Source organism: Lepeophtheirus salmonis, chromosome 14, assembly GCF_016086655.4.
Source record: "Lepeophtheirus salmonis chromosome 14, UVic_Lsal_1.4, whole genome shotgun sequence".
In the NCBI taxonomy this organism is placed as follows: domain Eukaryota; kingdom Metazoa; phylum Arthropoda; class Copepoda; order Siphonostomatoida; family Caligidae; genus Lepeophtheirus; species Lepeophtheirus salmonis.
In genome coordinates, this window is record NC_052144.2 from 7097453 (window position 1) to 7122824 (window position 25372).

The window sequence follows — 25372 nt, forward strand, 5'->3', positions numbered from 1 at the left end:
TTCAATTGCTGTTAAAGATGGATAAATTTTATATTGATAATTATTTATCAGATTCATACCAGGCATGCGTCAAGTGTAACACGGACTTGATGCATTAGTGGATCGCCACTCAACGTTTGGATGTTACGTAAGATCAAATAAATATTTTAACTATATTTTAGGCGTTACTCTGGCAAATAAAGATTGTCCTTCTCCCATGAGAAATTTGGGTTCTTTGATTGAAGATAAATTATATCTACATATAAACAATCGATTGAGCTAGCTAGATTCCATTAATATTGCAGTTTCGCCAGCCAGGAGATACCTGTTGCTTTGCAAATTGTATTGGGAACTATTTAGAAGTTATACAGTAAGGTTTTCTTCTGGAAGAAACATTTTCCCCGAAATAAGATTACTGAATTAATATATTTATTCAGAAGCGTCCAGTTCGAAAAAGATGTACGGTTTCTATCCTATCCAATCCTAAGAATTTTTCCAAAAAAGTATAATATATAGTTGAAAAATGGCTTTATGAACTTACGTCATGTCATTGTACTAAATTGTCAATTTTTCTAGCTTATTTGCAGAGAACATATTTGAGCCTTCTTTTATAAGTTTCTATTATTATATGTGTAGGGGAAAAAGAAATGATCAAGGACATAGGCAAGATTTACTCTGATGTTAATCTTCAAATAAGAGGATTTAAAAAAAAAATAGCACAGGCCAATCCCTTCAAGTCCATGAGAGCCCATTAAAAAGATCTAGGGGTTGCACACCAGATTGCCCAAAAAATTATCAAAAAGTGGGATGAAAAAACCTTGCTAGAGTGAAAAAACTACTTTTGACACCAGCAATGACAAAAATGAATCTTTGGAGTTCTTTTAAATTTTTTTCACACATCCCCCCCCCCTTCAGTCCTGATTGAGGGGGCTGGCATCCGACATATTTTTGGTGCATATCGAGAAAAATACCTTCAGTGTCTGTCATTTAAAAACTGATACCCTCAAAGCCACTGTCACAAGCACAAGGAGGCCATGCCTTCCGCCACCGCCTGGAAGCCATCATTGCCAATAATCAGTAGATGTTGTTAGTGCACTGATGCCAATCGTAGATGGACTGATGCTCTCAATGAAGATGACAGACCAAGAGAACACCAAATTATTTGGTTCAAACCCAAATTTTATTGATGAGTGCGCTGAATCGCTTAACAAGGCTATCAACATAACATAGATATTGGTTGTCCAATAGGAAAAAATATCATTGCAAAATTAATTCCCTGATCGACCAAACATCTTGCTAGCCTTAGGTATAAACTCAGCAAATTCGAACCAAAGTATTATCCTAGTCCCCACAGATATGAATACCTTATTTGCAAAAATGACTTACTGTTCAGCACTTACAAAAGAGAGGAAAATCATTGAGGAATTTCTGCAGCAAAACAGAAGATCCAAAAGATATCGCTCAGATAATAAGATTTCAAAAAACGACGTACAACTCCATTGTTCTACTTAAAACTGATCAGGGCTACGCGCAATCACATGCTGAATTACTAAAAATACTCATGGAAACTTATTTCCCAAAATGTAGACTCAGTATGTCTTCTGGAACATCAATGAAAGTAAATGATTTTAATATAGACTTCTTGGATAGTAGCAAGGTCAGGGAAGCCTTTAACTACTTTTGGTCATAAAAAAGCTCGTTATCTGATGAACTGCAATCCGTTGTACCGCAACAACTTGGGTACAGCATCGTTGCCTATATCTCAGAACTTTATAAAGTCATCCCCATCACTGGTTATGCATCGAGATGCTGGAGATAATTTGAAAGTAAGTTTTCTGCCAAAACATGGTAAAACAGATTACAATCTGGCTGAATCCTTCAGACCGATAACTCTTTCCAACTTTATGATTAGAGGACTTGATTGGATTTTACAATGGGAAGTTGAAGAAGTTATTCCAACACTCCACTCACAACATGTCTAAACAAGGAGTTTATCAACTAAGACGGCTGTTTCACAAGTGACCGATACTATAGATGAACCCATCTATCAACAACATTGCAGACTTGTTACCAGTTTTTATTGGACAGGTGCATTTGATTATGTACAGTTTGATTCAGATGATACAGCAATGGCAAAAATTGGTTATCAGATATATCAAAAAAAGTTACAAAGTACCTGTACGGTCACAGCCAAGCTTGATGGCGAAGAAGTTTGTGTCAATCCAACTGGAGGGAGACCACAAGAGGGTGTTCCATCGCCGGTCGTTTAGAATATTGTTATGGATTGTTAACTTATTAAATTTAAAAAAAGAGCAATCAAGGTTGTTGACTATGCTGACGACATCCTCCTTCTAATCAGTGGAAAACATCCCCACACATTTTTCAATGTATTGTAAATGATAATCAATACTGTAACTGAATGGAGAAAAGAAAAGGGTCTTAGTTTTAACCCATCAACATCAAGCGCTATATTCTTATCCAAAACTTATAAACTTAGAGCAAAAATACTTTCCACAATTAGAAATGGATGGCAAAGTGATGGAGTATGCCACACATATGATATATGATGTAAGTAGATGTAACTTTTGATGATGGACTCGCCTGGACGGAACATTTGAAAAAAGTGTCCTGGATATGGAATATAGGTCAGGCAAACATAACAATAATACAATAAATAAAACAATAATGGGGACTTCCCTCATACAAGGTTATTTGGTTGTATTAAGCTATGATCAGACCTATCATCTATTATGGGGACATGCAATCACTACAAAGAAAAGTGCAAGGAAATAAACACCATTAAAAAAAAAGCTGAATTTGGCAATTACACAAACATTTCGATCGACACCAACTGTAAGGAGCTCCTCCGGCCATATACATTAAGGATCAACAAGGAGAACAAAGCAATTATTACGTGATACTTGAGATGGAATTGGTAATCTTCCAAAACGTTTTGGGTATCGGCTCCATAGTGATGAAATGCATACACAGGTCAGAATGGATCAACCAAGTGATTACATAAAAAGTAATTGCATTTGGAAAGATAATAGTCCTATTAAGAATCCTGACGCAATCACCTATACGGACGGCTCTAAAGGCAAACACGAAAACAATGGGCTAGATGGGCTTACTAATCCACTTACTTAGGACGCATCAGAGCTACATGAAGAAAATTCATAACTGTTTTTCTGGAAGAACTGCAAAGTGTATACCATATCATCAATAGATGCCCCACCCTATCTTACAAGAGACATACAGTATTTAATGAGGAAAACGAAGAATTTCGTATTTTAAAATTTATGAAATTTAAAAAAAAAAGAAATATATGTGATTGAACCAAATTTTAATGTAAACTAGGTTTTAGAATCTGCTGTAGTATCACAAATATCCCGTTGTGTGATAATATTCTTAGCCTTATATTTGTAAAATTCTATTTTATGTATGTGTGGCAAGTAGTAATTTAACTAACTGAAAAAACCAAAAAACATCATCATATCAAATATGATATCCTTTGAACCAAATGTAATTGATAGGAACTCCGATTGATTTTAAATATAAATCTTTAAAAGACGCGTAATGAAAATCCTATGTTGTTAGTGTTATAGATATAAATGTTATTATTTGATATTTATTCATTGTTCTTTTATTATTTAATTAAATTTGTCGAATAAATGGACAATGATAAAATAATTGAAAATGATACAAAAACTGGAAATGAAAATAAGTATTTGGAATAACATATTTAAGGATTTATAATTTTTTACTCATGTTATGAACATCATTTTCAAGTCTTATTCTAGTTTAAAAACTCACCAACATATTGATGTAGAGATCAGCATAAAGGATTTTGATTGGGAGATAATAATAGAAAAGCTGTACTATTATATTATTATTTTCAGTCTGCAGTAATGAATATCAGTAAAGAAGAAAATTGTTTTTGATTATGGGTATGTTTAAAAAAAGGACCAAACATCAACAGTGTCAGTCCGAAAATTTGAAGAATTTGTTGTAGGAGACCCACTTTACTGTCACGACAATGCATTAGATCAGCTACAAGCATCGGTTACTCGAGAGGAGGGGATAAGAAAATAAACAACGACATCATCAAAAAATTATTCTGATTTCGATGTTAAAAACTACTCTGAGACTAACAAGGATTAACCCTTATACTTTTTCAACAAATCCTGAAGGTTATTCGCCGTCTTTTCTAGGCCCTTATATGTTATTCATATATTATCAATTTTAACAATTGAAAATAACTACGCTAATGCAATAATAACCATATATTTCTTTCCATTTCATAATGAAAATCATTTGAAAAAGTAATAATTATCCTTAAATATTTTAAAATATTCTTGTAGGTATATGTTTATAATGTTAAAAACTGCTTCTTTGTATTTCTCTTTCTTTGACTTAGGGGACACAAAATCTACTGTTCCTTTGTAAGAACATAATTAACTTTTTGATTGTCTGTGTGCTGAAAAAGGTAAAAAAGTCCATTCTTTGGAGCTTGCACCTGAAAAGGTTAGTTAAAACACAAAAAAACATATCAACATATTATTTTTTAAAAAGGACATTCCCACTAGAAAGGATGAGGAGTCCTGTTTATACAGGAAAAAAGGCATTCTCAAAGTTTGTCTTAATAAAATTTCTTCTGTATTTCTAGGGTACCGGATAATTTTCGGGAAGTAAACCATTTTTCTGCCAAAGTTGGAAGGTTACTTCTAATTACTCCGATAACTTTGTTTATGTTTCTTTTGATTTTTATTCGTTTCACATATTTAATATTATAAAAATAGTCCATCACACTTGATAATTTATTTTGAGCCTTTGCAGAATCCCTTTAGTCATGAAGAGTAAATGGAAAACTTGTTTCATAATTATTTTTTTGGGATATATATGCTCCATAAAGAGTCATTATACCAATGTTGATGGATTCAATAGAGATACAAGGACCTCCACATAGCTGAAAAACTGAATAACTGAATTTCTCGTTCTACTTGACTGAAAATTAATACTTTTATGAGCATACAGGACTATTCAATTAGGTTTTGAATATCATTGATTGTTGTAAAAAATGAAGTTTACTACTCAGAAGTAAAATAATGATGACATCAGTGTCAGAAAATAAAATACATTCTTTAAATAATCAATGTACCAGATTGTTACCCCAAAACATCAGCATTCATAGTGGATAAAAACCAAAATTCAGTAATATCTTGAGATTAGAGTGCTACAAAATGCGAATGTTTACATAGATAAAAGCTGGCCAAGAGTTAGTAACGGAACACAAAAGCCACTTGAACATTATCTTTCATAGATATATCTGTATATTTAATGCTTTGACTAAGGAGCTCTGTCAAAAAAAAATTAATAAAGCTCTTATGTCAAGATATTACATTATATTATTTAAAGTCTGGTAAAGTGTCATTCAATTTTCAGTTCAAGGAAAGAAATTGAAATTAAGTTTGCATTATACTTACAGGGTCAATCAGAATTGGATATAATCTCTTTACCTGTTATTTCCATAATGAAAAACAAAAACCCCAAAAATGTCACAAAAAAATTGTCAAATTATTTATTTTCTCCTTTATAAGTCCACCTTGTCGCCTCTCTGAATTTTTATTTCATGCTTAGTTACAAACTATGTATGTTCTAATTCTTATACGAAATTATTTAATTACATCATAAAATTGTAATTACATTTACCATAGATATTAATGCCAAGAAAATTAAGGGAATTATATTTTTTATAGATTGATCATTTAGGCAGAAAAGAGTAATGAATAAAAATATTCTAAGAACTTTAGATTATATTTCACAGACTATTTTGTAATTAATCAATAAATAGAAAATGAATGTTGTTTGATTTGTCATGAGAATATACTAAGGGTATTGTTTGATGTTGAAATTATTTTTTTCGACTTCTTAGTGGTCCATTGAAATCTTAATATATACAAATTCAATAATTAATTAAGTTTGAGAATATTGAAATAAAATCATAATTCAATATATTAGATCATTATCAATTAGTTAGAAAACAACAACAATTAACCTTTCTAGTTGACGTACAAGTCGTGAAATTGACACTTGAATGTGATCAATAAATTTCCATTCACTCACTCCAGGCAATTTGGCGTCTAGAAGACCACTGTCTACGCCATGAATAAGGCAGAAACGTGGGAAAGAAAGAAGGGCTCTGTCAAAAAAGTCAAGCTGTACCTAGAGGAGTTTAAGAAAACAGCCCAGATCAATCTCCTCAATTTTACGAGGACTCATGCCAGAAATCTTGTGATTTTATACCAGACTGCCCAGAGAGTTATCAAAAAGGTGATGGAAAGAGACTTATGACGATCCCCTAGGTTGCAAGAATCCTTTGAATTAGTCGTTTAAACTAGTTTTGACACTTTTGGCGCCCTTACACCAACGTTTTCTACAACACCTTTAGGTTGCATGTCGAGGAAAAGTCATACAGTGTCCATCATCCAAACACAGAGGCCCTCAAAGCTACTATCAACAAGCACTGGGACTCAATGAAAGAAAACTAAATCTTTAGTGAAAGCCAGACCTTCTCCAGCACCTGGAAGCCATCATTGTCAATGAGAGCAGCTACATTCATGATTAACAGAGCTTCGACATACATATATTTTTAATAATAATTTTGTTGAAATTCTATTGTTAATTAATAAATTGTATTTCTTGAAATTTAATAATAAAAGTGTTCAGATTTGAATGGATCAGTTGGTCTGTGTATACTGCATAGTGACAAAATATAAATGTGTTGTTCTGTATTTCATCAAATTTAAAAAATCCATTTTGTGCTAGAAACCATAAACAGTGGTGTTTAGTTTTTTATTTATGATTCATTCTTGGAGTTTTAAGAAAATCAAGAAGAGGTAAAGGATCTTTCTTTCTCCAAACGTGATGGGTAACATATCAAACTATTCATTTTTCATGAAATAAAACACTTACATATTTCATGCATTCATTTGATTTATTAAGAGTTTATTTTTCTGGAAGAGTGGTTTCGTCCAACTTGAAATTGATGGAATCTAATAATATAAGTTGTCAGTCTGGAGCCTCCTCATTTTTTTTACGCAATGTGTGTTACATTACATTGACTCTTAATCCAGAAAATATAATATTTTAAACAACTTTAAATTTATTTTTCAATGTACTTGTTAAGTTATCAACATATGACGTTTCTATTGATAGACAATTCTTTTGATACTAATACAAAGGTACATTTAACATTCTATATAAACAGGTTTCATTTTCATTAATATTTATATGGCATTACCTCATATCTAGCCACAATTTTAGACCGCTAATAGATAATCATTTAATACTAATATTAAGTCGTTTTGAAGGAGATTCGGGTTTATACGTTTTTAGGAAGCGGTTATCACATATCATTTTCTTTTCTTCTAGATGAACATTATAGGATCCTCCATCTTCCTGAGGGTTAGTAATTACTCCATGTGTGTCCCACATCTTTGTTTTAGTATTTCCGATCGTAACATGAACTCCAGGAATGTGAGAGTTTCGAATTGTAGAGGTGCAATCGTAATGTTCTTCCTTTTTTTTGGTTGAGAGGTATTTTCTCTCCTCTTCTCCCTCCCCCTCTCAACAGGATCCAGGTTCTTTTTCAGACGCATCTCAGAAAACAAATGTAATGTTTAGTCCTGTAGTAACGTGTATCTATTTGTCCTCCAAGTATATTTGCATAAGCAGACCCTTCATTAACTTAAGATTTTCAGAATATTAAAAAACATAATCACATTCACCAATATTACTTTGTACTTCCCTGCTTATATTCTGGAAAGATGTATCCCTTGTCTTCGATACTGTCCTATAAATTATTGGTTTATTTGAAGATATTTGAATGACTTTAGGAAAAAATTAATGTATAATCCTTAGTTTTTGTAGACCATACAATGAAACAATAAGTTCATCTTGCAGATCTGAAGTAACGTATGCCAGTTTCGGAGAATACTCCAATTTTGATACAAAGACAGACTCCGCCCATGCATCCCAGGCTTGAATTGTTTGCTGCTGTGATGGAAAGTTTTTTAGTTGAGTCAATTTGGATATTATACTCCAATACCGAGTTGTTACAAATAGAGACTCTGTAGCTCATGTATCAGGCAGAGCTTTCATGGTAAAAAGCTTGGTCTAAGATTGGTTAAACTTGAGCCTTAGAATCGGAGTGACATGATGGATGTATAAAGTTTTCAATCGTATCCTCGATGTTTTGATTGGCTTGGCCTTGCTCTGCACCGGAGATTTAGCATCATGTCAGTGGATTTTCTCTAAATGACCCTTCTTTTTGTATAATAATACACATTTCATTTTAGCTGGACATTCAAATATTTGAATCGCCATATCTATAGCATTTACCTTTTAGTTCCGGTGGATGATGATGCTAGTCGTTTGTAGTCTGACTTTGTTGTCTTTTCTTGTAAGTAGACAGAGCTGCAACATCTGCTTTTTTTAACCTGTTATTTTTTCCTCGACAGATAAAGCCGACTCCCAGGCCATGACAATCTGGATAAGCTTTTCATAATTTGACTCACCTTGCCGGATAAAGTTTTGCGTAGACATCGATTAATTATTCCGGTAACAAGCCTAGATTGAAAAAATAGTCTTCATCATTCATTCATGCTGAGTCTCTTTGGCTTCAAACCATAATTTTGTTTGTTTGAAGCTTTCACTTCTTGAACGTTTTTTCGTTTGTTTTTATTCAAGTTTTTTAGAGTTTTAGGATTGATAGCCATAATTTATCGACTGTTTCTGTGGCTTCTTTAAGAATAGTCTCCTCAGCCTTTCCCTTATCTTCTTTCCACTCTGACTCAGAGTTGAATCTCGTCTCCATTTCTTGTAAGACATCTTCGACTTTCTAATTGAGGAATTGAACTTTCATTATAATTCATCGGTTCTTTTCTCCAATGTCAAGGACTCTAATCATTCCACGAAATTCTTAAATGTAATTTCATGAGTTAATTTCACCTTAACACTAGAACGGCGGATAGTAATGACCCCCTTAAACGACGGTGGATATCAAAAATGATACCCATTTATTTTTTAATATTTGTAATGTTAGTGGTTGATAAAATTAATGTGTTAACTTTTATTTTCTCCGAAGATTTATTATTTATTTAAAAAAAATAAACATCACTTTTATAATAGCATTTATAAAGAAATTAACATTTGTTACAAGTTACAATTGTTTTTTCAGTACCAATACAAGGTTTGCATACGAATCTCTTACATTTACAACAGGTTTGCTTGCTAAGCGCCGTGATTTTTTTGTACAATTGACTGTACACCAGCTTCAAATTTTAGTTGAACAGTTTGATTGTGATTGAAACAATTGATTATTTTCTTCTATATCATCCTTTGATGCATCATCTTCACCAATAAGTTTGGTAATCAAATTATTCAAAAACTGGTGGCGAGTTATTTTCTTACCAGTCACTTCTCTGTACAAGATAACAGTATTTATACCAGCAAAATCCAAAATATTATAAAATAATTGTAAAGGCCATCGGCGAGAGGACATTTTGGTGGAATAAAGTCTTGCCATTTGATCTAGAATATCAACTCCATAGTTAGTTTCATTATAATACTGGATTGATTCTGGTTACCTTTTTTGTACATCTAAAACTTTAACACTTTTGTGAGCAGAGCTCAAAATTAAAACATTTTCTTTTTTTTTCCCTTGATAAGAAGTCAATGTTTTGCCACTATTTACAAAGGTTAAGCTTGAAAATAGTGCTTGTGTGGTGGCTTTTAGTTCAGGAAGTATTTCTTTGCGAGCATGATTCATTGTTCCTAAAATATTTGTCCCATTTTTCTGAAGTTCATTTGCAAGAGACAATGACGTAAGAAATTATCTGTTGTAACATTCCTCCCTTTACCCAAATATGGTTACATTAGCTTTATTACGACATATTCTGCTAAAAATTTATTTGCTGGTGTTTGAAAATCTTTTCCCAAGTAAGTAAATCCATTTACCAAGTATTTGGACGATGCATCAACTGCTAACCAAAATTTTATACCAAATTTATCAGGCTTTTTAGGCATATATCGTTTAAATGGATATCTAGCTTTTGTTGGGAATAGTTGCTCATCAATTGTAATATTTTCACCTGGCCTGTATGATGACTTACAATTTTCGACAAATCGATCCCATACCATTGAAATCAAGGCGAACATGTCGTTTTGAAGTCTTTGTGATCTTGTGGAACAAATATCAAAACGGATATATCTCAATAATTCCTTGTATCTGTCGCGAGGGATAGTATTCCTAATGAGATTGATTCCCATTTTTCTTGACCAAATGACTTCTGTCGGCTGCTCTTTGACTAAGATTCCTCTCGCATACATTATTGCAATCAGTTGGAGTATTTTTCGTTTGCTCGTTGTCCATACATCATTCTTAAGTTTTGAACGAGCCTCAACTATTGTACATTTTACAATGTGATCAATAATATAATGATCGATCGTGCCAGACTGTGTTATCCTTGCCAACATACATTGACTCTTCTAATAAGTCGGTTGATTTATGTTTCATAGAAGACGGGAATTGAGTCACTTGATTACATCCTGGCATTTCTTGAAATGTTAAATATACCAATTAGTTGTTAATAAATACATCCAGTATATAGCAAAACTAATAATGGTATTCAAGAAAATTACATACCGATAGGCTTGTCAAAAACATCAGAATAATCATCAGAATTAGAAAAACTTGATTGAGGTGGTTGAACATATTCTTCATCTTTTTCCAATTCGAAATCCTCACCTTCTGAATTGGAATACCATGTGCACTCAAGATAATGTCTTATTTCTTCAATGGATAATTTTTTCTTGGACATCCTTGCACAATAAAAGGTGGAAATAGAATGGATAGTTCAGAAAAATCTACGTTTATGTTTATACTAAAAATGTACATAATTCCTATCTAGAGAAGTTTATTCATGTTTGAACTTGCTTCAGCCTGTTCAAACAGGCTTGAGCCTGTTCATCCACAATTGTAGAACAAACATATTATTTGAAATGATTGGGTATCAAATGTGATACCCACGTCTGTCTAGGTAGTGGTCACTGTACCAACGAAACAAATACTAATTTTAATTTATAATTTAGTTTTTTGTGATGAATAAAATGAATTAGGAGAACTCATGAACTTATAAACAAATACAATCAAGAAGTTTCTCACAATATTTCAGTGAATCCCAAATGGGTATAAAAAATGATACCCTCTTCGTTCTAGTGTTAATTTGTGGATAAAGAACTTTATTTATGGGCTGCGTCATCTTGAGTTATCAACATACAACGTTTTATTGATAGACAGTTCTATTGATACTATACTAATATATTTATACAAAGGTACATTCTAATATTATGAATATACAGGTTTCAGTTTTGTTAATTTTTCTATGTGATGACCCCAAAATACCCAAATATATTTATTGTGACATAATGATTTCAATCTAGACTACTACTTACAAGTGATAAAATACTTGTTGATGAGTATAATTACAATATGTAACGCTTGGCATCCATTTTATAGCATAGACCATTGTACTTGAGCTGTATTTTAATGTGTGATATATTTTTTTTGTGAACATCGATACATACTACTAGAGGATTATAATATTTAGCGATTTCGATGAATAAATATAATTTAGCTAAAATTTTGTAAGCCTACATTCTCGCTAGAACATGCCATTTGACATTAAAAACTAATAGCTTTAACTGAATACTTAATCGATTAGCAACGTTTAACTTTTAATTTAACCACAAAGATAGAATTATTAGTGTTGAATATCAAGGTACAAAAAAGAGGTCGTCTAAGCTGCTATAATTAGACGCCTTAGAGCATACTAAAACAATAAAACATTTTAAGTAATACTTTTTATATAATTATTGTGGCTTGTGGGTAAAATGTACAAAAGTATTATTTTATTTTTAAGGACATAAGTTATTTAAGATACAATAGTATTAAAATATTAAACTGGGCAACACAATTTTTCTTGCATGGGTTTTTTAAGGGAATCTAACTGCATCTTGTCTGTTGATCCAAATCTGTCATTAGTTTTTGCCAATCACATCAAGTTTTTGAACAACGGGGTGATGAAAAAATAGTACAAAACATTCCAAAAATCCTTAATTTACCAGACAAAAATATAACGTTAATTTTTTAAGTGGTTTTATTTGCATATTGGCGGCTGATTTCAATGTGTCACTAGTTGTTAGTTATCTCATGAGGTTTTTGTAATGGGGTAAATATCTCAGGCTGGAAATGTCTGAATTGAAAAGTCGACGTATTGTACATTCGACATTTTGTCGGCCGACGTTCTGTCTTTTGACGTTTTGACGTACTACCGTAAATTCAAATCTCAAATCAGGTCATTCAATTCAGGCTGACTATACTGAGAAGATGGACCAAGGAATAAACTCCATGGTGTTTAACTTGTATGTGCATCTTCTTCCTCATCATCATCGACTGGAGTGTGTGCTTCCTCATCAATATCTACTAGCTTGGTGAAAACAGGTACAAGCATTTCGTCCTAATGAGGAACTGGTGTATTGCAGAGAAGATGCTAAGGTATGTCATGTATCACTTGTTCTCTTTATTCAATCCTTTAACATTTACAAGGCAGAAGTAGAAAAGCATCTAATTGGTTTGTTGGTTCTCTCCAAATCATCGGTACACCAAATTTGAGCTTAGCATTTTTTCCATGAGTGCATGATTTTTTACCTGGGTCTCCAAAAGGTACTTTCAAATAGGCAATGCACACTATCCTACCATGCAGAGTTATGTTCCGCCTTTGAGATTATAAAGTGAAGTATCCATAGATTTAGCAGAATATATCTGGCTCGCTACAGCACTTTCTTTTCCGTGAGGATGTAGTCATGGCTAACTTATACACTTATACAGAGGTGTTTTTTTGATTTTGTAAACAGTTATGATGGTGAAATAAAAAATGTTTCATCATCCCTAAGGTTTACTGAATCCAAATGAGAGCCACACAAGAAAGTGCTTTAAATACAAAAAAACTTGATGACATAATTGAATACAAGTCCATGGGGGCTCTCGTCAGAAGCAAATCCAAGTTCATGGATGCTAACATTAAGGGGAAAATATCTATCTAACTTATTGAGCGTTCAAATCAACCCCATCAACAGAAAATCGTCCATCAGGCTCTCTTCCCGTGAGGTTACATCAGATCCTCAAGCCATAGCCAGCAATGTTCACTCATATTGGTATAATCTTTTCAAATGTTCCAATTGCATGGATGAAAATAAATGGTTACAATGTAAAAAAAAATAAAAAAAGATACATTTACTTAAAAGTATACTTTTGCTCTTGAATCAAATTATCCTCAAAGAAGAAATATTTAGTTATATTAAATGTTATACAAAAAAATTAAAGCCCCAGGTCCCTTGGGACTACCTTTAGAATTCTATCAGAACTATAATTGTCCTCTTTCCACTGTTCTCGAGGCTGAATTTGCTAAAATCTTTGAAAATGATTTAATCCCGAGCGTCATAAACACAGGAGTTATTACTCTTATCCCAAAAAAGGAAAAAGATACTATGCAAATTAGGAATTATAGACCTATTACATGATTTGACACTTCCTACAAAATTTTATCAAGAGTCCTTCACTCAAGAATAGCACAATCACTTCAATATGTGTTAACCCTGTTGCAAAAGGGCTTCATAAAGGGCTAAGGGGTTGAGGAAATTCCAAGGAAATTGCCAGATTCTATACAAAGAGGATAAGAAATTAAAAAGAGCTTTGCAAAGGCACAGGGGACTTGGAGGGATAGACTTCGAATCTATGTGGAATTCCGTAAGTCTGAAAGGTCAAAATATATGTATTGGGAGTCAAGACACCTCTGCAGTGACGGTTGGGACTCTTTTAATAGCTACAAGAGGGGCCTATTTTGAAACAGGATATTCGCAGGCCCAATGGAGCTCGTTAACCCCATCAAAAAAGTATATTTTTATTGGGCAATAATATCAAGATCCTGGGAGTCAATATTTGAAGACTTCTTTCCTGAATGGGACCGAAGGAGCCTCTTAATTCCAACCCCTGTTTCCGTTCGGGTGAATAACTTTTTAAGGAGTGGATTATTACTACAATCGCGGAGCTGCAGCTCTTAACATCTATCAAGAACTTCGTCTTTTTTTATGCAATTGAACAGATGTCAAAGAGGCTAAGATGCATTACAGTTGTCCACCTATTCCCTTCTTTACTGATATGAAGTGTGTACCTTTAAGCATGCCTAGGGAAAAATTGATGAAAAGCAAATTTAAGAGCTCAGCTTCTGAAATGGTGCATAGAAGATGTTTAAAATTGGAGCTCTGCTATATCAGATTAGCTCCAAGGTGATTCACAAGAATCATTTTTTCACAATGGATGAAAAATAGCTGCACTATAGGGTGGCCACATCATCTATTTTCACACATAATCGACTTCTGATTTTTTTAATGCTCCTTTTGTATGGAGTCGGTAGAAACATCAGAGTGCCTATTATTCCCGTGTTCCTTCGTCTCCCTCTAATTTCTGAAGTGAATACAATCGTCACAGAAAAACTACGAAGATTTTGACTCCAACAGAAAATGGTTGCACTCAAAGAGAGCCAACTATCTCTACAGAATTGAGATAAAGAAAATCAATTCAAAGGTCCAGACTGCAATATATTCGGCGACATGCCACAAAATTCTCCCTTTCCACTAGTATCATTAGCATTATAAAGAATGAATTTATGATAATGGGATAATTCTTAAAACTCTAGCACATTTATCTTTCTATCAAAGATTTTAATTATAATTATATTAAACAATATTTAAATTTTATTTGATAACGTTTGAATTTAATTTTGAATGTTATGTTTCTTCTTCGTTTTAAGTTCAGTAATTTTATCATTGTACTGTTTGTATTTTATGTTTTAAGTGTAATGAACTTCAAAGGATGATAAAAAAGTTGACGTTCGATGAAGGAAGGAAAAAAAGGAAAAAAAGGTGGATTCTACGGAAAATGACGGATATTTACGTTAAAAATCGATTTTTGTCTGTCAAATATATATGCAAACGAATTTCCGGACAAAAAAAGAAAGAATTTTAGCTAATGCGAAAGATTGAGTTTTCTAAAAAAAAATTAAAGTATGAAAAATTAATTCACTGCTGTAAATTTACAAATGCTTTACTATTACCTAAAAAGAGTTGGAGCAAAGCTTACTGGATATTGGAAAACACCAACTTGACCCAGTTACAAAGAAAAACTGTTCTCTCATACATTACTTTGAGAAAGTAGAACAAACGTGTAAAATCACATAAATAAAAGAACCTTAATATTATTATATAACCGACTTTAAATTTTAATCAAGGTTGGGATTGAATTGCATACACATGAAACTTTTGTTTCGGTAATGGATGTCTAGAGGTCTAGAAAAGGGAGTTATGTGCCCTTAACTTTGCTGATTTCTGGCCCAATGACAAGTGGCTTCAGTCACCCTCCAATTTCAATCCCTTTTATTACTTTTTGGTAAGAGGCCAAAATGTTGATAAGCTGAAGTCGACCATCTCCAACATCTGGGCCAACTTCGAAGAGGACATATTTGTCAAGGACTGAACCAGCTGTAGGCACTGTGATATGGCTGTCTTTGATTCTAATGGTGGCCATATCGAATTAGCTACAGCTTCTGGGATATGAATACAATTTCTGTTAATATATTTTTTCCAAAAAAGTTAAAAAAAAAAAAAAAAATTCACTGGAAAGCTTGATTCTTAACACTGTACATTAGTTATCATATAAGTAACTCATTCGATTGGATTATTAATATATATATTGACATATATTGTACATCCATTCTTGAAAAGTGAAATGGTTTAGTTTTGATCAAACATACCTTACAATAGATTTGTATCAGTCTTTAATATTTGAATATTTTTTTGAAAATATCCTGTGCTTTTTCATTTGTCCTTCAAAAACAAAACAAGTTTTATAAATATAACATAATTTTTACTGATTCTAATGTAAAGTAACTCAGTTTACAATAGAATAAGTTTTACTTTAAATAATTATACTAGTGAAGAACAAGTTACAATAGAAGATTTTCTGGATTTACATAATGATGATTTGGTATACGCTATTGTCGGAGAAGAATATGGGTTAAATGGAACTTTACACCTGCAAGGTTATATTCATTTTAAAACTTCATATTTAAGCAGTGGAATATTGAGATACTGGAAAAGCTTGCCTGGTTTGGAGAGAGCTCATAGCGAAAATTTTAGGGGCTCAGATTATGCGAAGAAAGAATATTGTGAAAAAGATGGTATATATATCGATTGAAACCACCAATGGTTATAACTAACAAGTTTGCTGAATTAGTAAATTGGATATTGCATGAAAATTGGAAAATGCAGCATTGTTTAGAAAATTATCCTAAAATTGCTTTAAAATATTATTTTCAAATTCAAAAAATCATTGACACAAATTATAAAGAATTCGTAGGTCCTATAACTGAATTAAGACCGTGGCAAGAAATTGTTATAAATAAAATTAATAATCAAAATGACCGACAAATACTATTTGTCATTGATGAAGATGGAAATAAAGGTAAATCCACTTTAATAAAACATTTAGTATCTAGTCAAGATGCTTGGGCATGTACCGGAGGAAAAGTAACGGATTTAATGACTGCATATGATACAGACGCAAAGATTGCTATCTTTGACATGGCTAGAAGTAACCCAAATAATTACTGGTCATGGAGTATGATGGAGAATCTTAAAAATGGAATATTCACAACTACAAAATATAAGGGTATGATGAAGCAATTCACACCACCTAAAGTGGTTGTGTTTACCAACAAGAATGTACCACGCGACAAATTTAGTATGGATCGTTATGATGTTTATTTCATATAATTATTTTGAATGCACAATGATATTTTTTAATAAAAATCAAAAAGTTTAATATAGTGTTATAATTCATTATGAGGTATAGGAATATCGTTGCCAATTGATGTTTTTCCAAAATGTGGTCTAACAGATGTATCGTTTAATGATAAATTGACACATCTACCTTTAAAAATAGTTTTCCAGGTAACTTTTAGTTGTAAATTTAAAGTAGGTGCAACAGATTTTGGTGTAGGTTTTTTATACATAGACATAATTCTAGGGATATAGTATTTACAAAGTTGATAGTAAGGTATGTGGTCCTCAGAAGCAGTAGATTTAATCCAACCATAGTTAGAATAATTATTAGTTTTAGTAACAACAGCTCCATCCATAGGATTACCTTGAATAAATTTTTCAACATTGGTTTCTGGAAGGACTTTACGGAACACTTTATGATAAAATATTGAACCTATTTTGGTTCCGTGCATTTGCAGAATTTGGTTAATATCTTTTAAAACAAAGAATTCTGAACTATCAGTGTTATAATAAGTATATATCTTGGGGGGACCAGTATGACCAAAGAAGTATTGACCAAAGAAAGTTGGGGGTTGATTACAAATAAACTCTATCTTAACCCACTTAATCTTAAAATAACGATAACTTTCCATTTGCAAATTCCATCTCTGATTCTGCATTGGGTGAAATTCGATACTCCCTTTTTGATGATCTAATTCCAAGTCCGTAACGTTTTCGAATATAGAGAAAAATGTTCAGTATCATTTATACATTAAAATATTTGCGTTCATATTTTATGCTTAATACATTTATATATATATTTGATCTAGAGCAAACACGTGTTCTTAAAGATAAAATAATATTGTATTGATATTAAGTTTGTTACTGTGAACATTCTAATCTAAAACGTTATACTGTATGCTATAAATAAAAATTGTTTAAATTTCTTTTTTTAAAACCTCCTTGTATACATTATTTTTTATTGTTTTGGGTCCTTCAGATGTTAATTTAATCAAAACTACTTATTTTTTTGACACTTTTGAAAATTCAACATATGTGAATATGTGAAAATATTAATTTTGGTTAATATAAAGAATTTTTTCAAATGTTTGAGCGTATGATTAATATATTTTTATAGCCATTGTCAACATGCAATGTTTCTTCTTCGACCAAAATAAAAATAAATCATACTAACTCGCTTATCACCTTCTTCCTTCATTAACTTCATTCCCTTTTTTAATTTGCATTTAATATAGGGTCTCTCTTTTTCCGTTTGTACAATAATTTGTTTTTTGGATTTGTAATTTTTTTACTGCATTTTCGAAACGACTTTATATACAAACATCAGACAATCACATACTTGATTTATCAAAATAATATGTTGAATTATGACAATGAGAAAAAATTGAACTTTATCAACATATCACAGACTCTCAATAATATGTTTTATCAGAAATAACAGTTAAAAAGTATCAATAAAAATATATAAGTTAATTGAAATTAGGCGAGGCATTTAATTAAGCTGAAGTTTTCTGGAATGGAGCTTCAACGTCAAAGAGACTTTAATTTTGGACATATGAAGCATTATTGCTTGAAAAACGACTTAAAACTTTTGAATGTGAAAGGGCCATCAAAAAGTCTACCATCAAAAGTAAACATTTAAGAGAATAAGGTGGCCCAATTGTTATAAGACAAAAATGAAAATAAGTTTTACTGAATTGATAAAGATCTTGTATCCGAAAAACAAATTAAAGACGTTAGTGGGACCCCAACTGTAGAAGAAAACGATGAAACTAAGTCTTCCAGAATTGATAAGGATCTTCTATCCGAAAAAAAATAATTATAGAAGTTAGTGAGACACAAACTGCCAAAAAAGATGAAGAGAAGCTTTGCGGAGTAAACAATGATCTGGCAAATTCGGATAAGTTAAACGAATGTTATCTTTTAGAAAATGATAAGACGAATGATGGAGAAAGTAGAAAGGCAAAAAAAAAAAAAAAATCCAAGCCTCATTTGGACGTCCATACAATTTTGGAAATCGTAGTCGTTCTTCCTCTCTGGGAAAAAGAAGTAAACCGGATACATATCCTTCTGTCTTGACTTGCCTTTGATTTATCTTACCTTGACTCATATGGTAAAAAAAAAAATTTATAAACCTGAACCTTCCTCTTATATTAAATTGATTTGCTTAGAATTGCACAGACCTTATAAAACTTCTCAATTAGGGATACCAAAATGGTTGATAGAAGACGATAAATACAAAACAAAATTTCAAAAAAATTGCAAGGAGGTTTTTTTATTGACTCTTTTTTTTATCTAACAAAGCGACTCAAAGGCTCATGAAAATAATTCATACAACGATTACGGTTTCTTTTGGAAAATAGGAAGGAAACAATGTCAAAAACCAGTCATGTGGATAATGTTCCCAAATATGGATAATTTTTTTCATGCCCATAGTTTGCAGATTCTTTGATTTTTTTAGAACTGCAGAAATTGCTGAGGCTGAAATGAAAGAAAAAGTTGAATTAGAAGTATCTGCGTGCAGAAGGCTTAAGAAATTTGTTAAGAAAGACAGATTTTCTGCCCCTGGCATAGAAAAATTATTCATAAAGGAAAAGTTATAACTAAATCTATAAATGTGTTATATTACTTTCATTCCCATTTCCAGAATATTGCTGTCACAAAAAGAGACCACTTTCCAAAAAGAGAGGTAATTTCCACTGCTCAAGGGAAATATATCTTCTCCAAAGATTTTATATCTAACTTTATAGGAAAGTATAAATAGAATTATAAAGCTTGTGGCTTAGATGGATTCTCGGGTGCAGTCTATTCGAATTGAAGTGATTGAAAAAATTGGACGTTCTATGGAAAAGTTTGAACGAGTCCCCTAATCACAGACATAAGGAAAAATTGCATTGAATCTGCAAAAGAGAAATTCTACAAACTATAACCATTGAAGACCAATTGCTGTTCTTAATGAATAATATAGGATTCTCTCTGGAGTATTGGCTAAACAGACGCAATCAATTCTCAAAAAAAAATTGGGATTGAACAAAAAGGATTTTTAAAGAAGAGGAAAATTTCCGATGTTTCATGCAATAGTCAAGCTGCAATGGACACAGTGGAAAGTTGGAAGAGGTTTGGGGAAATAATAGCAATAGACCTCTGCAAAGCTTGCAACTCTTTTTCACATAGTCAAATTCATAGATAAAAAAGTTGCTTCCGAAACGTTTTTTTAAATTACGTACCTGCCTTGCTATATAACGGCACTGCAACGATGTCATTGGATGCACTAGAAAGCCAGCTAATCATCTTAGAAAAGAGCTGTGTTCAGGGTGCCCCTCTGCTCCACTTCTTTTCATAGCTGCAATCGAAGAACTCGTTTTAGGTGTTACAAAGAGGTCCAGAATCTTTGGGATTAGCTTTCAGGGATCTCAGCATATTATTGATTTGTATGCAGATGATGCAACTTTAACCGTAGAGGTGAATTCTGAGTCTCAGCTAATTCTCAGAATAAAAGTCTTAATGAATTAATTTTGGAAGTTTCAAGAAAAAACAGGATTGGATGTGAATAAAAATAAGATGTCTACTTTACCTTTAGGCTCCTGGAAGCCTGAAGAGGACATAAAGTTAGAAGAATGGTGGATATTTTGGGTATAAAATGGAGTAGCAGTGGTATTCATGTGCGTAGGTGTAAATAAATTTGCACCTACGCTAACAAAGAATTTATTTTTTTTAAAGATTCAAACTTCGAAAAAGAGTTGACTTTTATGACCTTTAATTTTATATATGTCTGCAACTAGCTGAAAAATCCTTTCCAGAAGAAGACAAGTGGCTAAATGGTTTGTTTTATAAGAAGTTATATTGAAGCCATGAAAAGACCTAAATCCCATATAGATGGTGGAGTAGCCCAACTATTTCTTATTGTTCTGAAAATTTGCTCATTTTTTTTTTTTGGGGATATTTCAAGAAATCCAGCAGTAGAATGGAGAAAAAGTATAACGAACCGACAAATGTATATTTGGCTTATAATGGGGACTAACCTGACAACAAAATTACATCTTTGATTTCTCCAGTTTGTGGCTCAGCTCATATAATAATTTGGATGATCACCCCTGGATTTAAAAATGACCCAACCATTGATATAATTCGACAAAATATAAATAAAAAGTTATTTTTAGAAATTAAAAGGACCCCTCAATTTAAACAAAACAAGCAGTCACACAGTTCACAATTTAAATTTGGAAGAATTGCTCAACGATGGTTGAATAAGATTTCCACTTATTAATTTTTCCAAATTTTATTCAATGTCATTCCCATGGCACGCTAAAATGGTCCTCCTAAACTTTGATGCAACTGTAAATTGACTCTAGGAGCTGCATAGTAAGCGTTTGGGCTTTCTATGGGTTGGAAAAGAAAAATAGTTTCTTCACTGAGGGGAATTAATGATGATAAAAAGTTTACCGTGCAGTTCTAAATCTCCACAGATTGTATTAATTATACTAAGCCCTGCAAGGATTGTGGTAACCTATATAATAAAAGACTTCATGCGCTGTAGACTACCCTGCCATCTATATCTTTAAATATTTGTATTCATAAATCTAAAAGGGACTGACGAATAGGGAAGAAAAATATTTTAAAGTTCTTGTTCTTTTTGGAATTTCAAAAAAGAAGGGTGGAACTTTTGAGGTAACATGGGCTCTGGACTTTGCAACTCTTAATTGTAAAGCCCTCATCGCCAGCCGACTAACTAACTATCAGCCTATTTGGGTGGATGAGCTAAGAGGTATAATTTTGGCAGCTTCAGGCCGCTATATATCTCTCACAATGAAAATTCCTAAATCAGTATTTTAGTCATAGAATTTTGCAGGTGTGGAAATGTGGTACCTTCCATCAACTTCACGGAATCATCGAAGTATTAAATAAAAGGGTGTTAAGAAATTTTAACAAATATTGATCATAATTGTTAATTTACACGTTTATCATTGTTTTATTAAAGATTGATTTTTATAATGTTAGTTGAAATTCTACCTTAGAGCAGCATTAAGTATAAACTCTAATGTTTATTTTTATACTTTTTACGCAATGACTCCGGTTTATTTATATATGTATGTTCATTAATAATTCAATTTGTAAGTATTCAGTTTATAATGGACCACAAAGTAAGCCTATAGCCATATTTTTTAACTGAATAGTTTAAGTAAGTTTAAAACAGATAACTGTTAAAATCAAGTTAATCTATGTAGAAGAAATATAATAATTTGTGTAATAAAACACTACAGATTTGCTGGGACACGTTTAATAATAAAAAAATCGTTATGAAACTCTTGTGTGTTTTGCTTTGTGATGTTAAATGCTGAAATCAGATTACTGTGAGACCAGTTGAGACTATGTGATTTTTTAAATAAAAAAAGAACTATATTTCATATAACAAATATGTATGTATAGATATTATATCCATGGATATATGGTGAGAATTAACGAAAATAATTATCTGTAATTACTTACAGGCATTAAGAAATTATTTAAACAAAATACTACGGATTTATCTATTTATATATATACTAATAATTTATAAGTGTTTATGTCTTCAAAATAAATAGAAATTTATTGCACTACATGAATAGTTTAGGTAATTAGAGTGTTTTTAATTATCCAACAATTTTGGGCAGAAATATAAATGTACTGTAGGTAATTATGTACCAATATTTTCGGTTCTTTGTTTAATTTGACTCATAATTATGGAATAGGTATGTATAGAAATCGATTAATTTCTATGTGTTACCTCAAGCCATAATCTATGTTGATTTTTATTGCTTACCAGCAATAAATGCATGAATTATCCCAATATACAATATGTAACGTATACTTCAGTTAAGTATTTGGCATATAGCACATAAATGGCTATTACTTATTCATATCTTTATAATTATCATTTTTTCGAGGGCTTTTGTCAATGTTTAATAGTGTTATTTGGTGTTCATAAGTAGTACCGAAGTACAGGTGTACTTAAAATTGTATTATACCAAAACTGTATCAAAAGTATTAATTTCAGCATCATGACGTCATTGAAAAAAATAATATAATAAAAAATGCCCATGACACTAGAAGTCCCAAGATAAACTTTGAAATTCAAAAAAAATAAATGTAGTTGACAAAATAGTAATACAATTTGACAATTATTCTTCAGCTAAGAAAAATCTTCTGATGACTGAATAAAATCATATTGATGCATTAAAGCCTATCTTTGTATTGATAATGAACATTCCTGTGTTCATGTCTTGTTCTTATGTGTTAAGAGTCTGCTATGTCGAGTTTGTTACACCGTTCTTTCTAATATATTGTTTTATGGCAGTCAAAATCAGACAAAACGATAACCAGTTTGAAAGGAGTTCATGACAATCACATATCCTTTTTTAAACCGCAACAAATTTCTAAATCTGATAAAAATAAGAATAATATACCTTTCAATCCCAGAGGGACAAATACGTAACGTATACTTCAGTAAAGCATTTGACAAATTGCACGACTATATCCCACGAATTTTAAACTGAATTTTTTTTTTTTTTGTATTTTTGATCAAAAGAAAATAAATTTATTAACAATTAATTCTTGTGTTAAGGGCTCTTCTTTTAAATGTTGCAAATGTAGAACAAAAATAAATGAATGGTTAATTTCATATTTTTTTACTAATAAACTGTTCAAAAAAAAATTTATTTATTCTACTCGCATTACTAATTTAAAAAAAAAATTCTACTGAAAAATTTTATTTTCAAGCCAAAAAAAGTAAATAATTATCGATTTTGATTCACGATAAATAATAATTATCCTTGTTTTAAAATAGAAAAAAATATTAATTAATTATTTTGGATTTAAAAATTAATATTACGTCGTATTTTTTGGTTTAGAACGTATAATTGATGAAGTGTAAACAAAAAGTAGGACGTATTTGAGATACCAATGGAAAATAGGACTATAATTATCGGATGAGAAAGTAATTTTTGATCTACAAAAATAGCAACATAAGCACTAAAATGATTAATATGACTTAAAATAAAAAAAAAGGTAGTTCTTCTAAATATTTTATTAAAATTATTGCTCAGATAAATTTATATAGTCTTCAACTCACATAATAATTATCCGCTTTTGGCATACATTCTACAAAAAAAAAAAAAAAAAAAATAGGTCATTTTGAATTTAAGTAATATTCTTTTCCCAAAAGGAATACAAATTATTTTATATTTCTTGAGATATGTTACGAGAAAAAAGATGTTACAAATTTTTATTTTATAAAACCTAAAATCAACATAATTCCCAAATATACTGACTATGACAGGGACTGTAAAATACAAACTGCAGTATGGCACTGACGGTCTACGTTACGGTAATTATTTACAATTAATTTTCTAATAAAGAAAAGACTAATGTATACTAAAGTTTAAAAATAAAGTTAAAAGCCACATATGTTGGCTTGTAGCGGCACTTTTTTCGTCAACTATCAGAGTTGAGTATAACTCAATAAATAACTACACAGCCTCCATGAACTCATTCTCTCTTACAAAGTAAATTCTGTGAAGGGAAGAAAAAGTTACATTCATCATGAAGATGAATGACAAAAATGATTTTTGTGTTGTCACTCATGTAATAATAAAAAAACACCATTTCGCGTAGGAAACAAAATATTTCTACGATCTTCATAAGGTTTTACAAATATATATATAAATAAATTGCATACACTATTTTAAAGATAGCCAACAAAAAATTGAAAATATATTTTTTAAATTTACCTTGTTTATTTTAAAGTTCTTAACAAAAACGATCTATTATAAGCTAAAAATATTTAATAAGTAATTTATATCAAAAAAATCTCGTTGTATACAACTTTTTTTTGTTTTCTATCCATTTGATGCAACTATAATCAAACTTGTACACATTTTGATAAACTTGAAAATGCAATATATATGTAATTGAACATTTGAAAATAATAATTTTAGTAAATATAAAGCAATTTTTTCAAATGTTTGACCTAGTGATATATTTATTGTTATTATTATTTCTAACCTGACATGTTCCTTCTGCAACTATAATGAAGATACATACCAAATCCTTCATTTACGTAATTCATTTTTTTTAATCCGTAGTTAATATACCTTCTCCATTTTTCCTTTGGTACAAAATTTGTTTCTTGCATTTTTAATATTTTTAGTGTATTTTCCAAGGGACAACTCATACATTTAATATTAATTTTGAGAGATAGGGAATCGATCGAGTTTTTTGAAAAAAAAAATCAAGTTATTTGCAAAAAAAAAAAAAAAACTTATCCTAAAGAGCTGAGGAAACTGGTCTGATCAGAATGAAACAAAGCTTTCTTACGTAACTCAGAATTCTGAAAAGCTTTAATAAAAAGTCTGTTTATATCTCGGATTCTGACATTATTTTCATGATTTCCATGCAG

The 25372-nt window shown here is 31.3% G+C and overlaps 1 protein-coding gene across 1 annotated transcript; it reads left to right on the top strand.

The window, feature by feature from the left end:
* The first annotated feature begins 16419 nt into the window (after positions 1-16419).
* On the top strand, positions 16420-16929 carry LOC139907235 (uncharacterized). Its single transcript, XM_071893500.1, has one exon. It carries the CDS (start codon positions 16420-16422, stop codon positions 16927-16929), a length of 510 nt encoding a protein of 169 aa, XP_071749601.1.
* The last annotated feature ends 8443 nt before the right edge of the window (positions 16930-25372 follow it).

Bases quoted from the DNA above. Each gene is read 5' to 3' on its own strand.
- LOC139907235 (XM_071893500.1), top strand. From the start codon at position 16,420: ATGCAGCATTGTTTAGAAAATTATCCTAAAATTGCTTTAAAATATTAT.